This window comes from Poeciliopsis prolifica, unplaced genomic scaffold, assembly GCF_027474105.1.
Source record: "Poeciliopsis prolifica strain line A6 unplaced genomic scaffold, Auburn_PproV2 SCAFFOLD008, whole genome shotgun sequence".
Classification (NCBI taxonomy): Eukaryota; Metazoa; Chordata; class Actinopteri; order Cyprinodontiformes; family Poeciliidae; genus Poeciliopsis; species Poeciliopsis prolifica.
This window is the reverse complement of record NW_026562383.1, coordinates 3,330,013-3,350,376: the sequence shown is the minus strand read 5'-3', so window position 1 is coordinate 3,350,376 and position 20,364 is coordinate 3,330,013. Positions and strand designations below refer to the sequence as shown.

General features: G+C 40.3%; 2 protein-coding genes across 2 annotated transcripts; one reads left to right on the top strand and one right to left on the bottom strand.

The window, feature by feature from the left end:
• Window positions 1-6,434: 6,434 nt before the first annotated feature.
• LOC129362011 (leucine-rich repeat-containing protein 19-like) lies at window positions 6,435-9,855 on the top strand. Its single transcript, XM_055033311.1, has 3 exons — window positions 6,435-6,517; window positions 7,564-7,747; window positions 7,860-9,855. The coding sequence occupies exons 2-3, from the start codon at window positions 7,582-7,584 to the stop codon at window positions 8,246-8,248; spliced, it is 555 nt and encodes a 184-aa protein (XP_054889286.1). The 5' UTR covers window positions 6,435-6,517; window positions 7,564-7,581; the 3' UTR covers window positions 8,249-9,855.
• Window positions 9,856-10,410: 555 nt separating this feature from the next.
• LOC129362009 (transmembrane protein 125-like) lies at window positions 10,411-12,984 on the bottom strand. Its single transcript, XM_055033307.1, has one exon. It carries the CDS (start codon window positions 11,846-11,848, stop codon window positions 11,222-11,224), a length of 627 nt encoding a protein of 208 aa, XP_054889282.1. The 5' UTR covers window positions 11,849-12,984; the 3' UTR covers window positions 10,411-11,221.
• Between the last annotated feature and the right edge of the window lie 7,380 nt (window positions 12,985-20,364).

The following is a 20,364-nucleotide window of genomic DNA, read 5'->3' as shown; positions in this document are numbered from 1 at the left end:
TGTGAGCTACATTTAAGAGAGAGACTCCTTTGTGGTGTCAGAGAGTTATGACATCACTGCTGATGTCATTGATACCATTGGAACCAAACATTCTATCCACCTTATTCCTGAGAGGCTCACTGGGGAACGTGTTCACGTGGTTTGCTGCAAATTAACAGACGATTAGACAATTCGATCAACTGCCATAAACTCATTGCATCTCTGAATAGTGCTGTTTATGTTATATCCTACATGCATATCATCTAGTGGTGGCAAAAGCAACAAAAAAAACAAGAATGCTCTGGATGTAAGATGGAGGACATGCACACACAATCATGACATACTTTGATTAAATTAAAAATGTAATTCCAGTACCGAAAAATTGACTTCATACCAGATGACTCTCCATCACCTGAGAATATGAACCTGTACTTGTGTGATTCTGTGCCTTCAAATAATTTGAACAATTCTCCTGTAGAAGATTCAGAACTTCTAAGTCTGAAACAAGAACAGGTCTGAAAAAAAAGAAAAAAGAAACAGTCTGTGTGCTTCACTAAAGAGAGATTCATTTGATGCATCAAAGACTGATGTCATCACTGCTGATGTCATTGTTACCAGTGGAACTGAACGTTCTAATGGTGCGTTCACATCAAACACGTTTTGAGTGTCAGGCGAGTCTGGTTTACATTCAAAGTAAATGTGGAGTGTTGGATGGGCAAGATGTGTCAAAATGTTCAAATCGCGCCGCACAGACTTTGAATGTAGACCAGCTGCACCCAATGCTCAAATGCATTTGGTGTGAACGCTCCATTATCTGTCCAGTGTCACATTAGGTCCCTCATATTCGGACCAAAGTCTGGTCCAAATATGAGGGACTCATTGCTTTGCGTCAGGGGTAATGTTTAGAGGTAAGATGATAGATTTAGAATCATTCAGAAATGATTTTAAATTATTAAAGATCATCAAAGAATGATGTTTGATAATCATTCTTTATCATCAAAGAATGATGTTTGATAATCATTCTTTATCATCAAAGAATGATGTTTGATAATCATTCTTTATCATCAAAGAATAATGTTTGATAATCAATCTTTATCATTAAAGAATGATCTTTGATGATCAAAGAATGATCTTTGATGATCATTCTTTGATGATCAAAGAATGATCTTTGATGATCATTCTTTGATGATCAAAGAATGATCTTTGATTATCCAAGAATGATCTTTGATGATCAAAGAATGATCTTTGATTATCCAAGAATGATCTTTGATGATCAAAGAATGATCTTTGATGATCATTCTTTGATGATCAAAGAATGATCAATCAATCATCATTGTTTGATGATGATTGTTGATATACAATTTATAATATACAATCAATTAGCTAATTGATCATTGACTTATCATTGTTTGATGATATATAATCAATTAACTAATTGATGATATACAATGAATTAGCTAATTGATGATATACAATCATTCAACAATGTTGGTTGTATTTCTGCGAATTGTATAGCTGCAATAGACTAGTAGTCTAATGTGTTGAATGTGCTCAGACACATTCAACACATTAGAAACATATCTACTGTCAGACACTTTTAAGAAATATTTTAGCAAAACCTGCATTACCTAGGGTCTGAGCTAGGGCCCTAGGTAATGCAGGTTACCTAGGTCAGGTGGGTCTGAGCTAGGGCCCTAGGTAACGCAGGTTACCTAGGTCAGGTGGGTCTGACCTAGGGCCCTAGGTAAAGTAATTTACCTAGGTCAGGTGGTACTGACCTCAGTTATTCCACCCAGGTGTGGGTCGACGCAAAGGCCGAGCTGGGCACAGCTTGCCCTTCATACGAACGCCAACGCGGAGGCCCTCCGTGCAACCAGTAGAGGTTGGTTGCATCGACGTCGGTCTTTCCTCGGACCTCAATGTTTGTGGAGAGGTCTGGGTTTGCGTGGACTCCTCTGTTTGCAACCTGGGTGTTAGCTGATGCAAAGGACGAGCCAGGCTGTGGATGGAGACCCCCGGATGATTCAAGGTCTGCCTTTCCTTGGTCTCCTGTGGGACCAGGGGCCTTTGGTTGGCTGAAGACTCTGGGATGGTCATTTTCCAGAGCAAGTTTAACTTACTCTTCAGTCGGCAATCTGACCTTGTAGCCTTCACCATTTCCTCCGTTCTATAAATTTGGTCGCTTGCTCAGCGTGTCTTTTTAGCTGCTCCTCATATTGCAGTCTGACTCTATACTCCTCAACCATTACCTCAATGAGGCCTTTATTGTGGGCGGCGCATTTTTCAGCCTGCCTCTTGTAGTGGTCCAGCTGTTGAAGGGTTCCTGTCAGCCGTAACTTTCGTAGAGCAAGAAGCCCTTGAGCCACCTGTCGTCTCTGCCACCTTCCTGTCATGATCTCGTTTGACTTGCTGGTGACGTTCTTTTTGTAACAATTCTTGCAGCCTTCGAATCTCCTCCTGCTGTGATTTCACTTCAGCCTGACACGCAATTCTGCGGTCTCGTTCTTCCTGGAGGTCAAAGGTCTTACTCTGCAATTGTTTCTTAAGATCGTCCACCTGCTTTGTCAGGTCAGTGACGCGTTGGCTTGTCTTGTCCTCGACTTCCACCGAGGGGGTGATCTCGAAGCCAGGGCGAGTTGCTTCCTGCTGGACTTCTGAAGATGTTGGATTGTCAAAGTGGCCGGAAGGACTTGAATCCCCCTGGATCTTTGATGGTACATCTTCCGGCTCAAAGGGGGTGTCGCTGTCACCCTCAAAAGGGAAAACGACAGCGTCGTAGTCGACTTCAATGTTGAGGTCCACTATGTCGACCCATGAAAGCTTCGATGGAAAAGCTTCATGCTTACATGCAAGCTGTTGCTGCTTCATGTCGATGTTCTTGCTCTGAAAGGCGATATCTAGAATCGATATGCTACTTTTTCAATGACTTTTGAACGTGCTTTGTAGAGTGATCTGCCACAATGGAATTGAGGAACAGGTCTGACAAAACGCTCTCTGTGAGCTACATTTAAGAGAGAGACTCCTTTGTGGTGTCAGAGAGTTATGACATCACTGATGATGTCATTGATACTGTTGGAACCAAACATTCTATCCACCTTATTCCTGAGAGCCACACTGGGGAAACAATTATTGGTCTTACTTCCGGTGCCCATCTGACGTAGGAGTATTTCATGGTCATTTGTAGGGGGTTGTTTTGCTAGTCTAGAAGTTACATCTCTCTTTTCGGTTATTGTCCATCAGAACCAGAACCTCAAGGTTCTCCTTTGCTGAGTGACACTGCAAATCAGCAGAGAAATGAGCTTCAGACTATAATATGGATAATCTGCCCCCACTGCACTAGACCCGAGCCGAATCACACACTAACCTGTCTAAGAGCAACTAACCACTGGAAAGTGGCACAAGACGCCCTTGTGGAGCTCCAGTAACTTTGGCTGTACTCTAATAGTCAGACCAAGTTTCAACAGACACTCCTACATCAGATCATTACCACAAACAAAATAGTTATTAAAGAAATACTTGAACATCTTGTGTATGTCTATTCAACAGAGCTTCCCTAAGGAAGAAAAAATTGATCTATCCATCCCTCTATGTACAATATTTATTTATCCTTCTTCTTTTCTATCAATGTCTTTCTCTGTAATTTGTTTCCTTACCAAGTTCAGACAGTCAGGTCGTTTCCCCTCTCAGAGCCAAACATGCTCAACACTTTATTGGTTGATGACTGGATTTTAACAGCGTGTCAGGGCAGGGCAGGACGCACTCCAGCTAATTTGTACAGTCGGCCCTTCACCATATGATTAGGACAGCTCCTACAACTAACCCTGGTCCTGACACTCAACCCCAACCTGAAATACAGATTTATGACATGTTAAGTTATAATTTGTTTACTATTCAACCTGAGTGAAATATTGTGATTTGAAAAACAGTCGGGCTGGGATGTAACGCCTTGGGTCTTGAACTGATAAATCTCATTGAAATGAATGGCAAAGTAAATATGCAAATTATATCAGTAGTTCAAGAAAAAGCTGTTATATTGTTTTTCTTTACGCCTCATCACACTTCCATCATATGCCTCTGATCCTGATGAATCGTGTCAGAAACATCCCCTCTTGTCTTTTAAGAGATTCCTGTCTCATTACTCAGCAGCAACAAACAGGACAATTACTGCAAATGTAACGCAGCAGGGATGTGAATAACATTAAGTTTAAGCTAGAAAAGTTGACATTTTGAATTAAAAAAAAAAACCTTAGCTTCATAATTTAGTCTCTTAATGTTCATCTTCCCTGTCCATCAAATAGAAGAGCAGTCTTTGAAATCAACGTTCCTTAAAATCTTTGGTGCTGAGCAATTAAATGTCGACTCTTGCATGAAAGGAAAGTCGCTGACAGGCTGTAGGAAAGAAAAAGGATAACAGAATCCAAACGGGTTTAATTACACATTTCTACCAGTTGAACTCTCTCCACAATATGTCAGGTTACAACCCGAGACGTCGGCGACACGAAGCAGTTTGCAACTTTGAAAGTGGAAGGAAGCTGCTGCAGGAGCTCTTGATTTTCTGAAGGGTTCCTCCAAATAAGCAGGTTCCTTCAGAAGACAAAACAAACGTTCTCCGTCAGACTGATGGAAGTTGCGTCATTTCTACATAAGAAGGATGGACAAAGGTTTTGGTATGTAGGTGGGGATGAAAATGTTTCCTAATCATATGTAATTTTCCTTCCACTTCAGAATCACTTGGGGTTGGTCTCTCTCGCATAAAATCGCAGTCAATCATTTTGAGGTCTGTGGTTAGACAGGCTAAAAGTTCGACGGGCATGAATACCAGAGCACAGACACCTGATCAGAGCAAATAGAAGTTGCTTGAATACTTATTACACAAATTTCATACATCTCAGCTAAGAGATGTGTAAATGTTTGATTTCGTGTCAGTAACTAAGGCAAATATCTTCAAAGGTTTAATGTTAAGAGAACTATGGTTAGTGATTTTAATTATCTTTCAAGCATACGTTACAATAGAAAAACAAAAGATGATTAATCTGAGTATTTTTGATCCTTCTATAAGTGAGATTACTGACATCTATGTAATAATGATATAATTATTAACATAATTTATATTACTTAAAAGAAAGGAAATACAATCTTAAGTAAATTATATGTATGTTTTTAGAAATTCAACACATTGTCGAAAAATGTTATCCAATTAAACTAACTTAACTGTAACTTGTGGCCTTGTAATTTTTATTTTTATATTTGAAGAGAAGAGATTGCTGCACTCTGACAGGCTGTGTTACGGCTGGCTCAAGGTCATAACAAAAGCAGGAGACCTCGCCAGTGATGTGCGGTCACTGGCTTTAAATTTTCTGAAAGGTGACTCCAAATAAGCAGGTTCCTTCTGAAGGAAGGATATGGGTCAGGGTTAGGGTCCAGAAGGTGGAGACAGCCAGGCTTAAATCCTCCGTGCCCCAAATCAGGACCAGCAACACCTGCAAAGGGGAGGAGCACAAAGTCAGACGAAAGCACCTGCAACCCACAAGGCCCAGGGCCGTAACAGACTGTCACTTTGAAGTCATAGTTTGTCTCCCCAGTTTCACCTCCCCCTCAAAAAAATGTCTCATCAATCTTTATGGTGGGTTGGAAACATAAATCCACGCTGTAAACATGCTAATTAAGTGCATCAATAATTAAACCTTGTAATTTCTTTTGGAGACCTGGAGGCGCCATTCCCGTGTTCCAAGTGTTCATTAGTGATCGAGGAAGCCTTGGGTCACATTGACTAACACCATGGAGTGTGTGTTGATGCCATGAGCTTTAAAAACTGACGTGTGTGTGTGTGTGTGTGTGTGTGTGTGTGTGTGTGTGTGTGTGTGTGTGTGTGTGTGTGTGTGTGTGAAGGACTTGAAGTATTTCAGCCATGCTTTCTAGATTTGTATTTGCCAAAGATTCTGCTGCAGGTGTCCAGTTCATATCTACACCATACACCATGTTGCTCTACGCCATGCAACCTGGAATACAAAGCAACAACCAATCAGAATAAAATGTTTCTGACTCGAAGCTGAGACGCTTCCGCTGAAAGTGGGGAGTTTTCCGTGTTTGCCAGCAGTTTGGACCTTTCAGGGCTGCTGGACAACAGGAACCTCCTTCCAACGCAGGAAGGACAAAACGGGAATCTGACGTGGCGACACTGCCACCGCGTGGCCTGACAGTGCAAACGCAGCAACTTCGAGCAAATTTCACTTGTTCCACTTTTCGTGCGAGCAGGTCACTTACCTGACCTCTTCGACCTCATTTCCCTCACATCCCGACCGAGAACATTACAGTTGGTTTGACCCGCAGCCTGTCAAAGTGAGCTGTAAGATGGAAGAACTGCAATGAAGTTACTGATTAACGTCTGCCTTAAGATGGGTGGCATTATGGTTTGCTCTGCAACCTTTGCCCAGCAACTGACTTTATTATTTCGAGAAGAAAAAAAAAAGTGAGGAAGAGGAAGGAAGACTGAAACATAAAGCGGCATTTGCTTCTTTCTGAAACATCGTCTGTACAGGTAAGATTTTTTATTTCAGTTTTTGAGCTACTTTCTCATTGTTATAATTTCTGCTGTACATGCAACAAGAGAGAAGTTAAGGATGATAAGCATGGAAATTTCTGAAGAACAGTCAGGCAGCTTCAAGGAAACATCATGTGACTTTGAGAGGGAGCAAAATGTGTGTAGAAGCTAGAAATGCGGTTAGTTAACATTTCCTTCAACTTTGAATTGTTGATCAGGTAAGTCAAGGTGTCAAATTGTATTTATTCTCCAGACTGATTGGTTAAACTTCACACTGAAGGGGGTAAAGTTGCCAAAAATTACACTCAAGTGTGTGAGCAGCTTTACTTCAGTATGTTAAGTAGAAGTGGAATGTAGCCAAAAAAATACACAAGTATAATAAAGCCACTTACGTTATGAGTAACTGTAAAATAACAATAAAAAAGAATAAAATTCTGGTATTGTAAGCCATAGAACGAAACCTGAACAAAATATGGTGATCATTAGAAAATAATAGATTCATGCAGAGCAAGCACATATTTCCAATTTTTGAAAAAATTAAGTAATTGTAATAAATACAAAGCTTTGGAAACTGAGACTTCCAGTAGTTAATGTCTTTTTTTTAACGTGTTGGTGTTGGTAAATGAAAATAGACTGATACGAACAACTGATGTTTGTTTCCATACTGCTGCTGTTTGTGTCTGGAGTGGGAGTGGATGAGGTTGGTCACGTGGCATTTGGGTGGACATGAGACGGTGATGCAGCCAAGGATTATGGGTAGTTTAACTGAAGAGGTGAAGTCAGTGGTGTGGTTGTTTCTTTCTAGGTGTCAAATAGGTGTCAATATTCGATATATCCAAAAAAGACAAATATCAGGTATCAATATCGGTCATATCCCTCGTTTTTCTATACGACTGGACCAATCAATCACCAAAAAATAGTTTTACACTAATTATAATAAAATACTTTGTTGTGTGACCATGATTAGTGTTTATGAAATAAAATTAAATCCAATTCCAGCAGGATCTGCCTTTAATAATATCTTATTGCTATGTTTCCTTTAGGTTTGGCAGGACATCAAAATGGCTCTGTGGAGCAGCCGCGTCTTTGCATGGATGCTTCTCTGTGTGGTTTTCTTCTCAAACGCTCGTTCTGCAACTATTCCTGATGACCAGAACCTCAGAGGTTCCCAGAGGCATCTTCTGGTGGAAACAGACGAGGAAACATCCGCTAGCTCCAATGTCACAAGTGCGTAACAAACCACTCAATGTCCTCCTGTTAATGAACAATCTGCTTTTGAGGACGGATGGTAACAGTTTAAATATCAGTTTTGAAGTTCAGTATTCTTGTTGTTCCACAGTGGCCACAAACCGGAGCCACACATCCATACGGTGGTCCTATCTGGCAGCGGGACTTGGTACCGTCATCTCACTCTCGCTCTTTGTCGTGCTGGCGGTGAAGTTTCAGCTCTTCCACCGCTTTCTGGCCAGCTACAGGCACTCCCTGCTCCAAGAGACCGACGGGGTCAGCCAGTACGGCCAGGAGGACACCTCGTACCCAAACGTGTCAGGCCAAATGGGAGTGATGGGAGGCACTGGGAGGGGAGTGGAGGAGGACGACGACGGCTTCATCGAGGACAACTACATCCCGACTAGTGAGAAGGACAGGGTGGAGAGAGAACGCAGGGAGGACAAAATGGAGGAGTTGGAAGACAATGCTGATGATGATCTGATCTTCAGCATTGGGTGATTATAGACAGAATTGTAGAAAAACTACTGCTTCATAACTCTGATTAATATTTTCTTAGGAGCCATTGCAAAGAATTTTTTCATATTTGTGTTTCTGCCCATTTTATGATTGTTTGCAGCCCATGAGATTCTCATTTGGTCCTTGACCTTACCCAGTCTGAAACAAGCACCTCATAAAAGCTGCTGTATGTAACTTTTCTAAGAATTATTATTATTTTTTTTTAATTTAGTAGTACAGTTTAGTATGAAACAGATAATCTGAAGATGATCAAATTCCTCTGCCTTCTCCCAGTGCTAACTCCAGAAATACACCACTCAGACATACAAGCAATCAGAGAAGTCTTTATTTCCCAGACCAAAAGTAGTCTGTATCATTTAAAATTTTTTTTGGAAAAATTATCAAATGAAAATCACAGATGCATCCATCACAAAACAAACAGTTATTCAATTATTTAACCCTCCCGTGGTCTTAGCGCAGAGCTCAGGATAAGCGCGGCAGATGTCAAAGTTGGACAGAGGGGAAGTGGGAAGGTTATCCTGTGAGACCGTCAGGTCCCAAAACCACACACACAAAAGCAACCTTATAGAAGCGCATGCAGGGTCAGTGAAAACCTCCTGGATCGCGCAGAGTATAAAGCTGGTGGGGTCCAAATGACATCGTCTCTTAAAACCGCTGGAGGGTTGAAAAAGCTGATCGAGTTGATCGACACATTCAAACAACACCAAAATGTTTACTTGTAGTAGCCAGGAAGAGGGTCTTTCCGCTGTCAGTCATGCTTGTGTACGTGCTTGCCATCACCAAAGCCTTTCATGAATGCTAAGGCTATTTAGCATGGCCACTGATGAAAGCAGATAAAAAGATGTACTGGAATGCTAAGTTGTCTCTCTGCCATTGGCACAGTTAGCAGCACATACACAGGATTGATTGATATCACCAAGACCCTCCTCTGATTTTCAATTCCTATTTTGTACCTGAAGCGGATTATTTCTGCAATAGCGCACAGAGAAGGTGAAGGAATTTGATCTTTCGAGAAATTATTTGGCTCGTCACACACGGTCAGTGCATGGTGACGGTTTGAACAAATATGTGAAAAACATATTTTTACTGCTGCTTTAAAACAATTCAGTGACGTTACAGCACACTGCAGAAAACCAGTCTCAAACACTTCACCGCACTGGGAAGGGCAGTTTTGTTTTTTTATGACAAACGACTGGCATGTTTACCTGAAGGTCCAGTAATAAAGTCGATGAGCTCGCAGTTGTTCCTGCACGCACTCTGACCTCCGATTGCAGTTTTTGAAAATGTTTCAGTTAAAATTATTTTATTCACATTATATGTTCTGTTTTATGTAGACCTTGAAGATCACACACAAAAAAATCTCCATTATATTCAGCACAAACACTTTAAAACATTTTAATGTTTAAGAAGAAAGTACGTCTCTGGGTTTCAGATATTGGGACATTGTGAAAAATAATCTGTTCTTGTCCTACTTATTTGGATCTAAACTCAAATGTACAAAAACATAAAGTGAATCCTGAACTGTTATTGTGTTGTGATTAAAACCAGAGAATCAAAGCTCTACTGTATCATTTAGCGGCTGGAATGAAGAGGGTTTGTTTTTTTCCCTGACCTTTTTGACACTTTTTTTTTTTTTTGCATTTTCCTCTTAATTATTTTCACATTTAACATATGAACTGAGGTCCATTAAGTTTCAGATTTGGTCCACTCCCTCATTGGCAAATGTCCTAAATGCTTTCAATTTCTGAATAATCTTTCACTTGGCAGAGATAAACTCCCTTCAAACTGTGTGGAAATTGTCCTCTTAACCCCAATAGGTCAAATATATCACTGCCTTTTATATTGCACAATCATAAAGATTTCTTTATGACCTCAGTTTTAAAAACTGCGGTTAGAATAAAACAGGGAGTACTGCAATATTCCTCCTTACTGTGTACCTTCACACAAAGTTTTCCTTACTTGGTTATTATATAATCACTGTGTTGAATCTGCTGCGTGTGTTTTACCTTTAGAGGTCAAATGTATATGATCCTAGATGAAATCTGACCAACATCAGGTCACTATTGACTGGATGAAGAACCATTTCTCTCAAATACCCACTTTCGCAACAACTGGGAATCAAGAAGCCAAAAAGAGAGATGGATTTGTTTTTATTGATTTATTGGTATCTCTCCATTCTGCACAAAGTCTCTCAGCAGCTGCATTTTTATGATAAATGTGGGCAAATCTTTGTCTATATTCTGCTGATGTTGAGGGGGAAACAATTTCAGAACTACAGTGTTTCCGTTGAATAAACAACAAAATTAAAATTACGCGTGACATAACCTGGTTCCTGGACAAGTGATTAAAAATCACGGTTGTAAACACACAGGTGCCAATGCTAATCATCAATCAGCAATGAGAGGAGATGTTGGCATTGGAGCGATCAGCCCCTTCTTCTTGGGAGTGGCTCGTTTTGGGAAAAATTGGGAAGTCTTACATTTTACAGAAAAGGCTACGGATTAAACATGACAGAACTACACATGACCTTTTATGCACCATGTAATCTCTGTGAGAGCTCTGGTGGAGCCAGAAAAAAAGAAAAACAAAAAAACATCATCCACCCATCACTTCCTGTCGTATTCTTTGTCGTTTCCATCAGTAGAGACATCTGGCTGTTAATCATGTGACTCGCATGATGCGATAAAAGCTTTTCAAAATACATCTATTTCTATATTGCCGTGTTTCCATTAAGCAAACCTGTTTTTGTGATCTCGATTTGCTTTTACTTTATGGCTGATGGAAACGCAGCTACTGAACCTTTATCAGATTTCAGTTCAGTGTTTTGTCCTTGTGTTCTGGTCAGGGTTTTTTGTGTTATTTTTTGCACCTTTGGCCGGTTCAGATCAGACTCGTCCTGCTGGGAGACACGTCTCTCCTGGCTTGACTTGCCTGTCGAGGCGAAACGTTGAACATTCAGACCCCTTGACCGCCCAGCCTCCTCGCCCTGCTGACCCTCAGCCTCCTCATCCTCTGCTCCCTCCTCCTCTTGAGACGCACCGTCACACTGTAGCCCACGACGGCCAGGCCCATGCCGGCGCCGGCCGCCACAAGCACCGCCCCAGACACCAACATTTCCCACCTGTCGTGGCTCCGGCCGCCCACCGCGGCCACGCAGAGCAGGACCGTCCCGCAAAGCGTCACCGCCAGCCCCACGGCCAGAATCAGCGCCGGATCAGCCCGCCCTCCGCTCCGCAGCCGCTCGATCTGACGGCGACTGTGAACGCAGTTCATGTCCTGGATGGCGGAGCTCAGCAGCTGCTTGAGGAGAACGGCGAGGGCCAGGAGGCAGAGCGTGGTTCCCACTCCGAGACGCCACTCCACAGAGAGGCTGTTAGTGGTGGAAAGAAGCCCCACTCCGCCAAGGCCCAGTCCCAGTATGAGCGCCACTGAGGCACAGTAGCAAAACAAGGACCGCCTGGGGTCTCGGAACCACCAGAACTGCACTTCTTCCTCCAGGATGTGCCTCTGCGCGACCAAGGGGTCCAGGTAGAGGCTTGGAGGCCGACGCATGCTGTAGTAAAGGGTCTGCATCTCAGGCATGGCAGGCCGCGACTGATGCCGTATTAATGCTCAGAATGCAACACTTTAACCAGACAGAGATCCATATTCATGAAAATAGTTTAAAAAGAAAGGGGTAGTATGATGTATTTTCCAGTTATATTGTTCTCATATCACAATCAAGTGACATTCAATAAAAATGCTACATAAATCAAATAAGACTTAAAAGAAATTAGATTTTAACCTAACATCTTCAAATTGGGCCTCTATTTCTTTAAGAAACTACTTCACGTTCTGAATCTCCACCTTCAGGACGTCATCACAACTTTAATAGCATTTGTTTTACTGAGGAGTCGCTCATACAGTGAGCTCAGTGCATGTGCAGTTCCATCAGGTGTTGGCTAATTGCTGCTGGCTAGTCTGAAGGAGCTGAGTGGAAGCTGTACGTCCAAGAGGAGCGTCGTCCTTGAAGGTGGCCTTAGGTCCCACCAACAGTTTTGCACAGCTGAATGGTTGCTGTGGGAGATTAAAAGATTTTGCAAACATGCGTGGAAGAATCAAAGCAACACTCCAGGTGTGTCTCCGATGAGGGAATGACATTATAACATGATGTAAAGCTCAAAAAAGTTGATTTTAAACCATAACTGTTGCTTCAAATCAACTCACTCACAGTTTTTTGACAATCATGTGTCATCCGTCCCTCTTCATCTTTGGTCAAACAATAGTTTGTTCCCCAGTTGCCAGGGTTTGGCTTATTCCTTATGTAGGATGATGCTCATTTAAAGTGAAAAACAGCTTTTCCTAAAAGGAGTCTGTGCGGTGGTCCAGAAGCCTTCTCATCTGCAGCAGCGGGTTGAAAACATAAAGCCAGATGTTGAGTGTGAAAGAATCCTGATCCAAGCTGAAGAGCCAGAGACTGAATGTGTCTGGAGGTAGAGAATTTACGTAATTCCCCTTACGTGGCCGTCCTCTTGAGTTTTCTGACCGTACCGTTGTCACCGATCGACGCTCTGCGTCCTCTCTACATTCTCCACCCCAGTGCCAGGCGGACCCTCACCCGGCCCTCTCTTATCATCACGCAGCAACTTCCATCCCGTCCGGTTCAGTGGGAAAAAGACAGGTCACAGCAGCCTTGTTGGATCACGTTTGGACACAGAGATTGGTGACATTGTCCCATTTTGCTTCAACGCAGAAAAGCGAACACAATGACTGCACAGGCGGTGGGTGGCGTGTGGAGGTCACTGGGGGGTCCCGGGGCAGCGCGCCGGAGAACCGAGTGATGTCAGTGTGAAGTGATAATAGTGTGTCTGTGATCCTAAGCATGGCGTCATTCACACACTGAGCTGGAGTCACAGATGGTGCCAGTTGTATCTGCTTTGCGATGCGAAACTCTGCGCCAGTAGGATTTAGTCAAATGAAATAATTTGATGAATATTCTGCACTGTTTGTTTTACTTTTATTCCACAGACTTAGATGAGAACAAAGCTTAAATACGGATAGAAATAAAGAGGTACCCAAAAATTAAACTGAAGTAAGAGTAGCACTACTATATAATGACATTAGTCAAGTAAAAATAAAAAGTACAGCTCAGTCAAGCTACTCTCTCAAAGGATATATTTTACAGGTAAATGTAATAAATGTAACTGACTAAGTATATTTACTAGTTACTTTGTTTATGGCGCAGGAAGCACCTTTCTGCTTTCTATAGAAAATTTAATTTATCTGTCTTATAAGAAAGAAAAAAAACCTGGGCTTTCAGTCAGCTAGCTAGCAGTTCAAATTGTTTATTTGATTTACTGCAATAAAAGAGTTACAAGTAAAAAAAAAAAAAGATCTGTCTTCCATTATTGTGGTTCACCGAAAACCCAGCCATAACTAATGGACAAATAAATAATGCAGTTTTAAACTCGAATCAGTCATTCCTCTTGAAGAAGTGCTGAAAAATGAAACCTGCAGTTTGCTTCTGGCAGAGACCTGCTTTCTTCTTGCTCCGTCTTATTGTTTCATGTTTGTTTTTTATACGAATCCTCTGATTGAAAGAAGAAAAACAAATGCCATGGGCAAATTTTCACAACAATCAAGTAGAAAAACAAGGCATTCTTCTCATAGATTTTTTTTCTTCCCACTTTGGCAACAAATTGACACTGCAACAGAAAAACACATGAAAGAATGAAATGCACATCTTTCTACTTTACACAGACAGAATGAGACAGTATGAGGTTCAGAAGGACTTCTTGTTAGACAACTTGATAACTTTGCTTGTCCAGCGAGAGCTGCGAAAAAAAACACAAAAAACAAAACATTCAGCACTTGTTAAAGGTTTCAGATTTTTGTGGACAGTGAGCAACCAACAGGGGGCAGCAAAAGCTAAGTTTAAACAGCTACACTGATTTTCTCCTGTGAAAGGAGGTTTCTGGCTTTAAACTACTGCAGAATCCACATAAAGGCACAATCTGAAAAAACAGACAGTTTTGAAGCTAATAAAAATACAAATAATAATCATTTTAAGTATGAATGGGTAAACAACATTCATTTGGTGATCAAATCTTCCACGTTGTAGCAGAAAAGTTATTAAGAGGGTCAGGGTTCTTCATCACTAAAGGAGTCTCTGAAGCTGGTGCCTGAATTTTCACCACAGGCAACAAAGGTACGTTCTAATAAATTACAATATTATCTAAATGTTATTTTACTCCAGTAAGTCGCTCTAAAAAGTGAATGCCATTGAACATTTAAACTCCTCCATAGGTTGGCGTATTTCAGAAAAATGCAACGTTTCTTGCTCGTGTTTTGTTGAGAGTTAAGGTGTTTAAATCCATCCTCAGGATGACGAGCTGCTGTAGGATCCAAAATTCTCACTTACTTTCTGAGGTAAATCAACAATAGTTGCTCGAAGACCTTCATAAATTGAGATCTTCAGGCTACAGGAACAAGGGAGCCTTTTTTTTGTAGAAATTTACCAGAATCAGCCCCAAAAAGTACGTTTTAAACCCAAAATGCTGACAGTGTCACAGTCAAAACCATCACAAGACTTTAATGGGTTCTATAAGCAAGACTGTTTGCTGGATTAACATCATGAGGGAAGTTTGTAACACACACACACACGCACACACACACACACACACACACACACACACACACACACACACACTGCTTTACTGCTGCGGAGCAAAATGTCAAAACATTTGAGTTTTCAGCCACGGTCAACTTCACTCGTGTTTGTGTGAACGCCTGAAAAGGACTTTTTGTGTTTTCATAATGTTGAAATGTGCTGCACCAATAAACTGAATTTACATAAGCATGTCACCTCTGTGTCTGTATGTCTGTTTTTCTGTTGTTCCATCCAACCATCATTACAGAACAAGACACCAAGATACTTGAACTCAGTACTTGATTAGGAATTGACCCCTGACCTGTGATGTCAACCTCCTTGTTTTGGTGGGATTCATGGCACCAAATTTAATGCTAACTACTCTGGAGTCTGAAACAGGTGAAGTCAGTCTCGGTCTAGTCGGTACATAGCCGGAAATCTGAAAAAACAAATACAATTTTAAGCATTTTGACCTTTCATCCACACAAAAATGGTTTAGTCCTGCTCAAAACAATTATTTACCAAAATAAACCATTTGTTTGAGAAAACTGCATGTTCACATATGCATGAATACATAAATACAATCAACGGACAAATAATGGGGCATTATATCCATATGCATGCTTTGACACGATTCCCAGTCGACATCATCTTGCGTTTTATTAACTTTATATACAAGTAGCTCAAGATTTTACATCCGTCTACACAAAATGAACCCACTAGCTCAATTCAATTCCTAACAGGAAGTGGTGGTTGTTTTTAAGCAAGCTCATTGGCTGAGAGGCTTTTAGCTTGGTGCTACACTGCCCCCTGTGGGTTTGACATATTTAAAACAACTCTGGCATATTTATGCAAAGTTCCTATGGATAAAAACTTTTCAGAAATCAATGTGGCAGGCAGAGATATGAGTTTTTATCAAAATTCGGCTTCATATTCACAAAACATGAGAGCAATTCAAGAATTTTAATGGCAAGTGGCTATAAAATAAGGCAAACCATGTTGGGGTTAGACAAAGGGACTCTCCCAGATTCCTTGTGGTTGATCAATATCTTCTATACCTGAAAAATCAACTGGAACGGTCCTCCATGTTGCTTCACTCCCCCTGCCCCCTAACGAGACAAATAAAATGGTGGCTGTGTGTGTTGGGTGGTCTGGCCTTTTTTTAAGCTTTTTATTATTCAAATCTGTTAAGGACATAAACCAGCAAGAATATACTGGACATTAAAGCCAGCTAAATTCAACATTATGGTTTTAATAAAGGCAGAAATAAATGTAAATATGTAGATCTCGTATTTCTCAGCAACAACAGTCTCAATGGTCTTTAAATCTAATTATGTTAGTGCTTCGAGTCCCTCTGTAATTCAGGCACGATACCTGTCAGGACCTGCGCTGGCAGCTGATTGAATGTTGCAAAGAAGAAGAAGAAGAAAAAAAAACCCCACTAGACCTTTGTGCTAGCTCAGCACATTTCCTTCAAAGACCAAAGGTGGACCCGGTCAGACATTTCCCACAGGCTGTTAACGTCAGAAACAAGCTGGGCTTCTGTGCATTTCAACATGCTCAGATTGAGAAAAATGGTGTCTCTCCAGCAACACGCTTTTGAAGCTAGATAACATTACTGGGAACCAGGGGGAAAAAAGAGATTTATTTTCTGCCTCCCCCTCTCCTCCCACTCTGTGGCATTGAGAAGATTCACACCACAACAGCTCAGATGCAAATTAGGAAAGATGAAGGATTTTGTTGTGTGCTGAAACTTGTACAGAAGCCAATGGACTTCCCTGACCTTTTTATTTTTAAATATATATATTGTGATCCCAGCTGGCTGAAATGTTCAGTTAAATGAAGATGAATCTGCTTCATTACAGCTAGAAATAGCTGAAGGAAAATCATCGGAGCTTCCCAGGTGATGTTTCCGAGCGCCTCGTTTCCCTGGTGCATGATGGGTTCTGGGGGATACGATAGCTTCAGGGTCGGCTCTCACCATAGAACAGATTAAAAATAATTACAGGTATCAAATTTTTGCTCAACATTTCACCACTAAGAACAGCGATTGTTAAAAAGAGCCCTTTCTTTGCATTTGACCTTTAGTCATGATTCATAACAACCTGTAGAGGTTCTGTCTTTTACAAAAGTTTCTATTGTTATCAAAAATACCACGTTAAATTTTAAATTTGTTTTGAATGTAAGATTGGCAAAGGGTTTCCCTTTTTTAATTTTGTTTCAAAGACACTTTGAGAATCTGTTTGTAAAGAGAAAACAGTTTTAAAAAGTTAAGCTAACAGTTTTAAAAAGTTAAGCTAAGCTAGTTAGCTTACCTGGTTGCTAACCTGACTATTTACAAGCCTCCCAGACTGAAATAACTTCCCTCCTGTCTGTCAATCCATTTGTCTGTCAATCTGCTGTCTTCCATTTCTTTTTGCTTTCTACTCTGAGAGCTTTCCATCGCGAGCTCCCTGTTGACGAAAACATTATAAAAAAAGAAAAAAAGAAAAAAGGTAGGAATGATTTTTCTGCCATCATTTCGGCGCTCCCTCTGATGCAGCGCTGTTTGTTGCTTATAGTTTTGGCATTAAATACGGTAAATACATGGAACCTGGATAAATTCTCAACATAAAATCAAACAGATTTGTAGAGTCAAGAGTCAAGAGAGGACTTTAACTGAGATCAAGAGCGTCTTCATCGGGGAAGATGGTGAAGACACAGATAGAAAGGAGAAATATCCTCCAGAACGGAAAGAGCTGTGAAAACACCAGGCACTGCATGTTGAGGCTGCGTGGCAATTAATTCAGTTTTGCATAGTTATATCCTCATCAAACACTTTTCTTGATCCAGTCTAGATTGTTTCTTGCAATCATTTCTATCAACTGATTGCTGGGGGTGTGTTTGATGTCTGTGTGCCTTATTTCGTTTCATAAATTATTGAATCACAGTCAAAGCTAGAACTTATTGGTTCACTTCACTCAAGAAGTAAAAACTATCAGACCATGTTCTATTTTTAGGACAATGTAATTGGTATGGGAGGATATGAGGTGTGAATGTTGCAAATCAATGACTTGATGCAATCTGCTGGGTTTTGTTAGATGGAAAACTCTAAACTGCTTTGAATAATGAATTCCCCTCTGGCATCAATTTTAGCACAAAGTGGTTCTACTGAAGTACTGACTGATGGAAGCTGAATGCGAACTCACACATACACACGCACACATGTGCACACACACCAGTTTTCATAATTCTGTGCATAAAAAATTATATCTCTTTCTTTCTCTTCAGTTATTTGCAACTTTGTGTTGCCTGTCACAAAATCGTGATATGATACTTTTGAATTCGAGGAAAGTTGCAAGAAAAATAAAAAAATAAAATAAAAAAATAATGTTCTTGGCACATTTTCTGGAATTTAGCAAATAGAAATAATTTAGATAATTCTAACTAAGCTAAAACAAGAAAAGTTTGGTCTGATTTAACTTTACACCGTAAGAAGAAAATCTGTTTGTGTCTTTTTATGTTTTCGGGCGGTAAAACAAACACATTGTAAACAGTTTAAGCTACTGACAAGACAGCAAGCAACAAATTGTTCAGACACAAATGTTACCTGAGTTTTTTTTAGGACAATTTCTCATTTTTGTGGAATATTTCTTTTTTTTCTTTTAGAAAAAACCTGATATTTATATTATTTTGATTTAAAATAAACCCAAAATATAAAATATTTGCATAAAAAGATAGGATGGATATACTTTCTTCTGTAAGATGTGAATATTTGTGAAAAGTTTAATTAAAAACATGGTTTGCAAGCTAATGAAGACAAAAATGTTATATTTTAGCAAATGTAAAACCTGCACGTTTTTATTGTGCAAGTTTTACACAATAAAACACCTGTGTTTTTATTGTGTAAATAAAAAACACAATAATATTGTCTTGTATAAAACAAGACAATATTGTGCTTATGTAAATCAGTATTACACAAGACAAAACCAGAGGCAAAAACAGGCTGACGCAGTTTTCCTCATTTAGGTGTTTGATCAAAAATGGTATTTATGTTTTTAGCGACTGTCCTAATATGAACAGCCAAAGATCCATCAGCACATCACTTTAACATGATTTAAGTGAGAATATCTCTGCCAAGCAGTGGTGCAAAGCGGTGACTTAAGTAAGTTAGACAGACTTCAGGGACAGGTTGAGTAAATCTTTCTTTTCACGATCGGTGCAACGCTGATTGGACACACACCTGAAGCATCTCCTGGTGTATTTACCACACAGACAGTAGGTTGGATTAAGTTATCCTCCAGCTTATGAACGATTTGATTTGATTACATTGTCTGTCAGCGATGGATGTAGACTGATTTAAAAAAAAAAAAAGAAAAAAGAAGCAGCTCTGGAAGTGAACTTCTGTCATCTCTGTTGGTTTAGGAAGAGAGTTTATCTGTTGTTTAGTTAATAAAAGAGATACATGGGGTCTTTTTCTCTGGAGCAGCTCTCGCTGAGAACCCCTAAAGCTAACAGTGCACCTTAACTTTTGCATAATTTGCATGTAGATGAGCGATATCACAGTATTCCTTTGGGCAGAGTGCTGATAATTGGGTAGAAGAGTTTCCAGAGAGAGACGGCAGAGTGAGCCGCTGGTTGGGTTTAGAAATGAGTCCTTAAAGGGTGTCTCTGCTGTACCTCCAATACCAGCCTGTCATGCTCTAAATATGCTTACACTCACTCTGTGGGTGCAAGATATAGCTGCTAATTCTCTCGTTTGTGATGTGAAATAAATGACAAAGCTGACCTCTTCAGATCTGCGAACGACTGCGGAGAAGTTTTGTTTAGTTCAAGAAAATGATATTCGATGACAATGTGGTGTGTTTGTTGGGTCTCATGTCAACGGTGAGAGATTGTGAACCAGTTTGGATTTATTTTACTCAGCAATCTGTGAAACAAACTGGAAAACTTTATGTTTTTACTCCCCTTATTTGTCTTCCGAATACAAGTCAGCCACAAACAGATCACTTAGGAAAGAAAAGCATCTAGTCACATATAGTTTTATCGGGCTTGGCCTTTCGTCAGTGTGGAAGATTAAGTTATATAAAGTTATTATTGCTATTTTTGAAACCTGGAAAAAGCTAAATTGAACAAAAATAGTGCACTAAGTAAACTTTGAGGTTCCCAAAGGCACTTGAATTTCAGCTTGCACCACAAGTATGCAGGTACACCTAAGAGATTTACCTGCATACTTATAAAACCCTCAAAAAATGTAAAAGTTTTCAGAAAGGAAAACTCATATTTTACAGATTAATTACAAAGGATGAAACATTTCAACTTTTATATATTGTAATTTTGATTAATGTGTCCTAGAGAGGCAATGTTAAGTAAAATTTACTTTTTTGAGCTTTACATCATGTTATAATGTTATTCCCTCATCCAAAACACAGCTGGTGTGTCGCCTTGATTCTTTCATGCATGTTTGAGAAATCCTTCAATGTCCCATGGT